At 53.0% G+C, this 8799-nt stretch overlaps 1 protein-coding gene across 4 annotated transcripts in view; it reads right to left on the reverse strand.

Annotated features, from left to right (window-relative positions):
* The window catches only part of LOC308068696 (uncharacterized protein), a 58859-nt gene that overhangs the window by 49821 nt on the left and 239 nt on the right, over positions 1 to 8799 (reverse strand). For all 4 annotated transcript variants that reach the window (XR_013930077.1, XM_080399740.1, XM_080399739.1 and 1 more), the window contains exon 2: positions 4145 to 6612. Coding sequence is in view for 1 of the 4 variants with exons in the window: in XM_080399740.1 (XP_080255866.1) it covers positions 4145 to 4191 (47 nt within the window). In the remaining 3 variants the exon portion in view is untranslated. The remainder of the gene's footprint in view (positions 1 to 4144; positions 6613 to 8799) is intronic.

Consider the following 8799-nt stretch of genomic DNA (forward strand, 5'->3'; position numbering starts at 1 on the left):
AAAGAAGCCTTCAGGACAGGTACTGTTTAATTCCTAGCCAGGTTATTTCTAGAAGGTGAGGGGACTCTCTCAAATCCAGGTTCCAAAACATCTGCCGAGTTGTTGTTTCAGGCTCTGAGTTGTTACATGGCAAAATGAGTATCACCAGACAGTGGAGATTTTTTTTTTTCTTTTTCCCCTTGTGCTTCACCTTGAAGCAGCTGTTAGCAAAGCCACAAAACTCCTCTGCCCCTCAGTGTATTTAACACAGCCTTGGCAAAGGGACTGCAGTTTGTCATCTCATGAATATGGGAATTGCCTAATTCTCCAGCTATTCTCATTACCTCAGCCTGAGGGTCCCAGCTTTCCATAACTAATTCCTGAAATCACTGACCTTCCACTGTCCTTGCTGTCCTTGAGCAGCAGATCCCTGCTCCTCGTATGACTGATGCTGGTGTCTGCTGTGGTGACCCAGGTTTTCCCAGGACGCTCCCCGAGCGGGGATGACACTGTGGACAAGGCTACTGACCCCACCACTCCTGTCGCAGTTCCCAGAGCTACTCACCCTTTGTTGCTGTAACTTACCAGGGTGTTTTGAAATTAACAAACGCTGCATGGCACTCTGCAGTGGCTCAGGGCTTGCTGAACAGCTCTGAAGCCTGGGCAGCGGGCTGGCAGCACTAACAGAGTCCTTCCCTGGCAGCAGAGGAAATCCCTCACCCTGTTCCTACAAGCTGTGGAGCTCCCTGACTCCTTTGGCATCCTACCTCATCTGCGACTACCACAAAGTCTAGGGATTTGCAGTGCCTCCCACCCGCTGGTTCATTTTCCCCTCACTGTCACATGTGTTCTCAGTCTACCTTCCCTCCCCGCGCCTGTGCCCCTGTTTTCTGCTCCTCCATTATTTTTCCTAATATCACTGATCCTGCCAGCCCTGTCCGTCCCCCAAGACTCACAGCTCAAGCTGTTCCTGTGCTGGAAGTTGATAATGGCTGCCAGGAACCAGCTGTTAGGGCTGCTGCAAACTGCAAAGCAGCTGGAAGCCGAGGTTGAGCTAATTATGAAGCAGGGTCTGCAAAACTTGTGGCAATTCTGGCCAGAAGTGCCTAGTTTATTCCCAGAGACAAACAGACACATCCTTTGAATGTCAGCAGGTGACTCGTGAGCAGGAAAGTCACCAAGCTGTAGACAGCTTTTACAATCCTGACTACAGAATGCCGCATGTGATGCCTCCTCATCTCACAAACACCCACGACTGCTGCTGCCAAGCTGCTCTGGACAAGGAGAACATGCTCACATGCTGCAGTGGCAGCTGAGGATGCTTAAAGCTGGTTTGTTTCAAGGGCTAGATTCCTGCAGAGTACAGGCAGGTAAGAGATCTTCTCACAGCCCAAGAAGTAGCTACAGTAGCTCAGGCTACTGAGTCAAGATCATGGATACAGGATTTTTTGCCCTAGAGTTTGCCAAAAGGGTAACCGCATCAATGGTAAATAAAATCTGGATTATGTCTTCTGGCAGCTCATTTCTTTTTTATGGTTCAAAACTGGCCTATATAGAAGCCACAGAATGCATCACCTTGGAAGTCCATGGTTTTATAATCAGAATCTTTCTTTCAATTAGTCATATTATAGGGCTGTAAATACAATAATTCCATCAATACTATGGAACAGTCACACCGCATTTGTATAAATATAAACGAGTGCTAATGTGCCATAGAGCTAATCTGATATGACAGTAACTGGCTCATGCCCAGCCATGGAGGCCCTGGAGCTACGCTTGCTCTCTCCCCTCGAAAAGAACTGTCCTCTGAAACACTGGAAAGGAAACAAACTGCGATAATGCATCTTGCCTGCCAGCAAGGAACAATGCTTCCTGCAACTGCAGCACTGAGGTGTTTGGGGTTGGGGGGTGTTTGTTTTGGGCAGGAATGTACTTATAATGGAGCCTGATCTACAGATATAAAAATTAAGAAATCAGTGTTTCGAGAACACCTTGTAAGACTAGATCAGATTCAGCACGTACCCAATGGGTATTAAGCCCAGAAAAGCCATAAAAGCATTCAGTCTGCTCCTTTTTCTTCTCTCTGTGACTACTGGGGGCTGTACATCATTACCTAGTCTGCAGTAGGCTTTTCTCACACAAAGCTTAAGAAGCTTAAAACTTTGTAAAGGCTTTGGGGCTACCGGTTACCCTATGCGGTGCTCTACAGAGCGGGCAGCAAGCCTAAAATCTGAGACTGCATCTGGGGTTCTCTGGTTAAAGGCCTTAAAGGAGATCAACATAAGCAATGCCTAAGGACGGGAACCAGATCTCAAACACAGCCCTGCCTGGGCCACAGAAGCAAGGGGAAAGACTCAAAAGCAGGTTAGGATCAGGAGTCTTCTGGGTTACAGTCACAACAGGAACCACTTGCTTTGCTTTTGGAAACATACCCTTCAAAGACGGTTTCAGTGAGGAGAGACCTTCTCTCTTTTGTGAGGGAGGCTGTCAAAGAAGTCACCGCAGGTATCTAGGCTTTCTGCATTTGGCTCATCAGCTCTGGGCATGCTTTGCTGTCTGGCTGTACAATGCCTTGCCTAATGTACCCTCACCCATGATGGAACTCTTAGGTTCTACCCCAATATAAACAAAAGAACGATCAGAGACTTGGTTTAATCAGAAACCATTCTTCTCAATAGTATGGCACTAAAGGCACATAATTGTTGGCAATATGCAAGAGCAGTATCTCAAAATCCCAAAGCATGCATGGCCTGTCAGTGCCCAAAACAGTTCCTGGAGCAGCCAGTGGAACTGAGAGAGAATTTTGTTAGAGGAGGTGGGGGAAGAGCACCCTAAACAGAGGATTTAGGATCTGTGAGATGATGGCTTGGTTCTGGACTCGAGTTACACCTTTCTAGGTCTCCGATCTGCTCCTCCATCTGTAAAATGGGATCAATAAAAAGCTCCCTGACTTGCAGCCAGGCTCCCAGTCTTAATTGATGTCCGTGAAGCATTTTGAGAGCCATGAATGAAAGAAACCATCACCAAGCCCTCAGGCCTTACTACAATACCAACAAAAAATGCAGAGTTTTGTTTATAAAGCTTTTCAGTGCCACAATGACTGAGAAATGAGAGAAAGCAAAAGTGCAGATGCACCCAGCACTGCCTTGCTGCAGTGTAAATAAAAATAGTAGGAGCGGGTTTTATACATATCCCTCCAGGGAATTCTGTTGTAGCTACTATTTTCAATAATGCAGTGAAACTTCTACGCCTATGGATTCAGACAAATGCCCTTGCTAATAGCTCAGGTATCAAAACCTATTATGAATTTGGGAAAAAGCATCCTGGAGTTGAAAACGTTATGAATCACATGGAAACGAATAAGAAATGCCTCATTTGCACCCCGCAGATGCAAAGAGCTAGGTGCTGCTCAGCCAGCCCTTACAGCAATTAAACTCGGGCTAATGCCGTACCAGCGCACAACATCCCACCCCGCACAGGACAAAAGCCCCGTGGCACCTGAAAGGCTCTAACCTGGCGGTTTGCGAAGTTGCCTCTGCGGCTGCTGTTCTAGGACCCGGAGAGGGAAAGCCGGGGGGGCTGACCCGAAACCCTGCGCAGCGGGGGCAGCCCCCGCAGCCCGGCAGAACGGTTTGCGGGGAGCAGAGCGGGCTGCGCCGGCGGGAGCCACCGCGGAGCGCTGCGGGCAGGGAGCGGGCGAGTGCAGGGCGGGGGGCCCGCGGGTCCCGCAGCGACGAGCAGGTGCCAGCCGGGGAAGGTGCGCAAGGGTGCGGGAAGCGTGAGCGTCCCCCCCGCTCCCGCAGCGCTCCCGCAACGCTCCCGGGCTGGGCGCGGAGCTGCTGCGCCCCAAGGTCCCGCCCGGGCCCGCAGGGGGACCCGGGGAACGAGACCCACGAACGGAGAAATACCGGAACGGCTGCGCCCGGCCTGCCGCCCGAGAGGGGCAGAGCCGGGCAGAGGCGGGGAGGCCACCGCCGGCCCCGCAGCCCTCCCCGGCGCGCAGCCATTTGCCTTTGTTGCAGCCCCGCGCCCGCAAGGTGCGGCGTGGGCCGGGGCCGGGGCGCGCTGCCCCGCGAGGAGCGCGGCCCCGGCAGCACGGCGGAGGGCAGGCGCCCTGCGGGAGCGGCTGCCGAGAGGGACCCGCCCGCCGCCCGCGCCCACCTACCTGCAGAGCCCGCCCGGGACGCGTCGCCTCCCGCCTTTGTTGTGCATGCCCCGGCAGGGCAGCGCCGCGCCGAGCCCAGCCGCCGGCCCGCCGCCGCCGCCCGTCCGCCCCCTCCGCGCACCGCCGAGCCGCAGCCAGGCCCCGGCTTAGCCCGTCGCCACGGCAACGGCGGGCGCGCGGCGGCGCGTGCGGCGCGGGTGGGGTAACGGCCACCGCGAACGGCCGCGGGGCCCCGCCCGCCGCGCGCCGCCCGAGGGGGGGGGCGGGGAAGGGGGGCGGCGGGGGGCCGGGCCGGGTGTCCCCGCGGGGCCTGAGGCGGGCGCCGGCAGCGGGCGGCCCCCCGGCCGCGGGGCGCTCGGCTTTGGCGGGCTGAGGAGGGCGGAGGGCGGCGGCACGGCCGGTCCCTCGCCAAGGCCAGCGGGCCCCCGGCCTGACCCGCCGCGGCCGGGACGGAGCGCGGGAGGCGGCTCGGCTCGGCTCGGCTCGGCTCGGCGCGGCGGCCGCGCGCCCCCCCGCTCCCCCGCCGCCCGCCTTGCCTAGCGTGTCTGGCGGATCCCGGCCGGGCGCGGGCTGGCTCTCGGCTCCCTCCTACGGTGCCTGGGATTCCTCGTTTCCCACGGCCGGCAGCCGGTCTAGGCTGCCCCTCGGCTGCCCTTAGCAGCAGGTCCAGGCTGCTGTTGTCCTAAAGCCAGCGTGGCCCGGGTGACTCTGGCCACTGCCTGCCCCCATCAGCCCCGCGGGCTTCCACGCGGGATGGCACCTCGCTGCGGCCAGCAGAGCTGCTCAGGGAATGAAGCCCGAGTGATGGTAAAACCTCCGTCTGTCCCTGTTCCTGAGCACAGAAATGAGTTGTATCCTGCACTTGCAACTGTTTTATTTTAATTTGCTATTCATTTTAGGGGTAGGAGTGCCAGCGTGAAAGCCTCTTCCCTGTCAGATACTGAGGATTTGGCAAACTTAGCGGTTGCTGTCGTTGTTTGTAGGCTTAAGTGTTGCAGTTCACTGGCTCTATCATGTAATGCTAGATTGAGCTGGGTCTTATTATCCATCTTGTATGCGTGTGTGTTCATCTTGTTCCAAACAGGCAGGTTCTGTATTGGTGAGACATGTTAAATGAGGTTTTCCTGATCAGAATTGCTCGCTTTCTTGGTTTTACTAAGTGATCAAGCATAGGCAAAGACATTGTTTCTGTTCAAGGACATCATTAAACAGAGAAAAACTAAACCCTGCAGAGAAAAGCTGAATGCGGAGAGAAATAAATAGCATGGCAACCCTAAGCTTTTCCTGTGTTCAACATCTGACCATACAAACGTTTTTTTTCTTTCTGGGGCCTGTCAAACTCCCATTTCACCTTAGTAGAAAGGGATTTCAGTGGCACCGGGCTCACACAGCATCCTCCACTGAAGGCGGTTAAAACAAATTACAAATGCAACATACAAAACCTCCTCAGTAAGCCTCATCTGAGAGAGGAAAAGCCAGAGGCAGAGACAGAACGTGCTCAAGGTCACAGAGGAGTTCTCCAGCACAGCTGGGGAAAATTGCCAGAGTTACGGTGTCCTGACCTTGGTCCTCACCTGCCAACTTTGTCATTCGGTCCTAAGGCGGCAGCAGAGTGAACCCAGCCCTGCCTGCAGGTTCAGGGAAGGCAGCGGAGAGGGGACGGGAGGCACCTGCTCTTTAGTTCCCCTTGGTAAATCTGGGCCCGTGTATCACTTATTTAGTAAACAAATTATTTTGGTTCTTCACGGTACTCCAGGATGCCTGGAGGATGCCCCGCTGTTACTGTGCTATAAAGAAGGATGGTAAGGAGAACTTGGAGACCTATTGCGATCATCTTTGCAGCTCCACTACAAAGAGCTGCCTCCTTTTCTGATGTGTGCCAATTTATAAATAGCCCCAACTCCACTACTTGAAGAAAGCTTTCATTTCTCCTTGTACTTGCTGTATGTGATACTCTGCAGTGGAGAGCAGATATTTGTACCCGATTCTGCTCCCATGGAAATCAGCAGTAGAAGACTCAGAGACGAGAGGTGAAATAGCATCGCAGTTATCTCCTGTCCTCAGCTCAGAGCTCCTGTTACAGCCAGTCTGAAAGGCCAGGAGACGCCCTTGGACTCAGCAGCGCAGTCTCAAGCACACGCCTGTGTCTCTGCTGGAGGTGAGCATCCTGTTTGCAGAGTCCAGTTACAGCTAAAGCTGGGGAAAAAAAGTATCTGTCTGCATAAATAGGAATTTTCCTCAATTGCAGGAGCCAGCAGAGGACACTGCTTTGTCTCCGGCTCTGAAAGGGCTGAGTGATCTTTTTTTCTGTTCCTTTTGCTGCCTTCTTCCTGCTCCATGACTCTGGTGGCACTTTTGGCAGAACAGTCGCTGTCCCTTCTTTTTTATCCATATCCATCAGAGGATTTTGTTTTCCAGGTTGTTTGTTACTGCTGAAGCTGTAGCAATAACGCTCCTGTATAGCTTTACTTAAGGGAGGGAAGAAACAAAACCACATGACAAATTGGTCCAATTTATCACAGCAACAGAAACCTGCAATTCAGCTAAATCGCCCCCATAGGCCAGCTTAGACGGTGCCCATATTTAATAACCTGAGCGCTGCTGCCTTTGCAGCTCCAGCTTCACCTCCGCCCCTCTTCATGTCACAGCATGCCCCCTCAGGTTTTTCGCTCCACCAGTGGGGAAGGGCACCCCAACGCTTCCTCTGGGATGAGCAGGCTCTGTCTTCAGGCTGCTGGAGCAGGGCTGCTTGCTATCTATCCAAAGTGGCACAGCCCAGACCTGCTGGACATCACCACATTCTGCCCCTTCTCCTACCTGGCTGGACCACCTGTGTTGCCCAAGCTCCCAGCTTTCTGGCCATGCCTGTGGACTGCAGGAGCAGGACTGGACCCATCCCAGCTCATGGCCTCGCCTAGTCTTTTTTTGGGTGATCATATAACCCAGACAGGACTGTTCGCCTGGTAGCAGGCTGGACGTGGCTTCTGGTCAGCTGTCTACATCTGTTCCCATTATTCAGAGAAGGACTTTTTACAAGGACATGTAGTGAGAGGACAAGGGGGAACAGCTTTAAACTGAAAAGGGTAGACTTAGATTAGATATAAGGGAGAAACCCTTCGTTATGAGGGTGGCAAGATGCTGGAACAGGTTGCCCAGAGAAGCTGTGGATGCCCCATCCCTGGCAGTGTTCATGGCCAGGCTGGATGGGGCTTTGAGCAACCTGGTCTAGTGGAAGGTGTCCCTGCCATGGCAGGGGGGATGGAACTAGATGATCTTTAAGGTCCTTTCCAACCCAAACTATTCTATGATTCAGACAGGAGTATTTTATTTGAGAAGGAGCTGCAGTGAAATAAATAACCAGTGACATGTCCTGCATGTGGTGCAGGAGGACTTGAAAAGAGGATGAGCCAAGCTATGCCAGATCGCTCCCACCCATGAGCAAAGGGGCGCAGCAGGGGAACCCAGGGATCTCTTTTGCTGGCCCAGGCTCCAAGCTGGCCACAGCAACTGGCATCCGAAACCATGTCCCAGTTCTGCCCTGGCGTGCTGCAGTGGCTTCTTTCTGGCTTGATCTACCCGGGACAGTAACGGGAACAACTGACAAGCTATGCAGTTCTAGATGGCTGCAGGCATGTTTCCTCATGGCTCTTTTGCCTCCGTTTCCCCGGTCTGTAAAATGGAGAGGAGCGAGATGTCCTGGTGACAAGCACAAACTAAGAAGGCGCAATTTTATTTATCAGGGCAGTGGCGGGGCAGGGGAATTTGTGCTGCTGGGCTGGTAAATGACCCAGCAATTTGAATTCTTCCAGCAAGATCGCACCTTCCACCAGCATCTCTGTCCACTTAACAAACCCCATTATCCAGCAAATTGCATATTGCAAAGGGGGAGTTCATTATCCACTCCAATGGCAGTGAGTGGCAGAGGCCATTACAATAAATGGCTTTTTGGTAAGATGCCTCTACAATTCATTTGGTATTTAACACTGGCCAGGGGGCTCATCTCTTTACATAAAGTACATTAAGCAAAGCACCTTTGTGAGCATCCCCCTGCGCTAAAGAGCTGTTATAATGAGAGTGATCAGGAATAAACATAACAGCAGAGGCTGCTGTCTCAAAATAGTTGGGGTCAGTGGCTGCACAGCAGAGGGGACTATGATGCGCACAGAGAACTCATGGCTTGCTGCGGCTCATCCAGAGACATTGGGCCTTTTCCAGTGCCAGAGCTAAGCAGCTGCTGGGGGGTAGTTTCCATCCCCTGGAGTGCCTGGGGACTGCCCCCAGCCTCTCCACCCTGGTGGCTGTAGGGCACCTGTCTCGTTTACGGGCACGCCCTAAAACTAATAGCAGGGCTGTGCACAACAGTACGTAACTCAACAGACACAAGCAAGTGCCCTGGCAAATTCTGAATTGCTTCTTCCACCAGTTAAATCTCCAAGAAAGGAACTGAGAGCCAATTCAGTGCCTTCCAAATCACAGCTCTGTTAAAAAAAATTAACATAGAGCATGGCTCTTCCTCTTGGCAGCTGTCCAGTTATTAATTTCAGTGTATCAGCTGCATTTGAATGGGCTTGGGCTTCTGCCCACTCTTTCTATTTATTTGTTTTCCATTCATCTCTGCTAAAATTAAAACTCAAAACCTTCTAGAGAGAACTGAA

Source organism: Falco punctatus, assembly GCF_963210335.1.
Source record: "Falco punctatus genome assembly, chromosome: 8".
Taxonomy (NCBI): Eukaryota; Metazoa; Chordata; class Aves; order Falconiformes; family Falconidae; genus Falco; species Falco punctatus.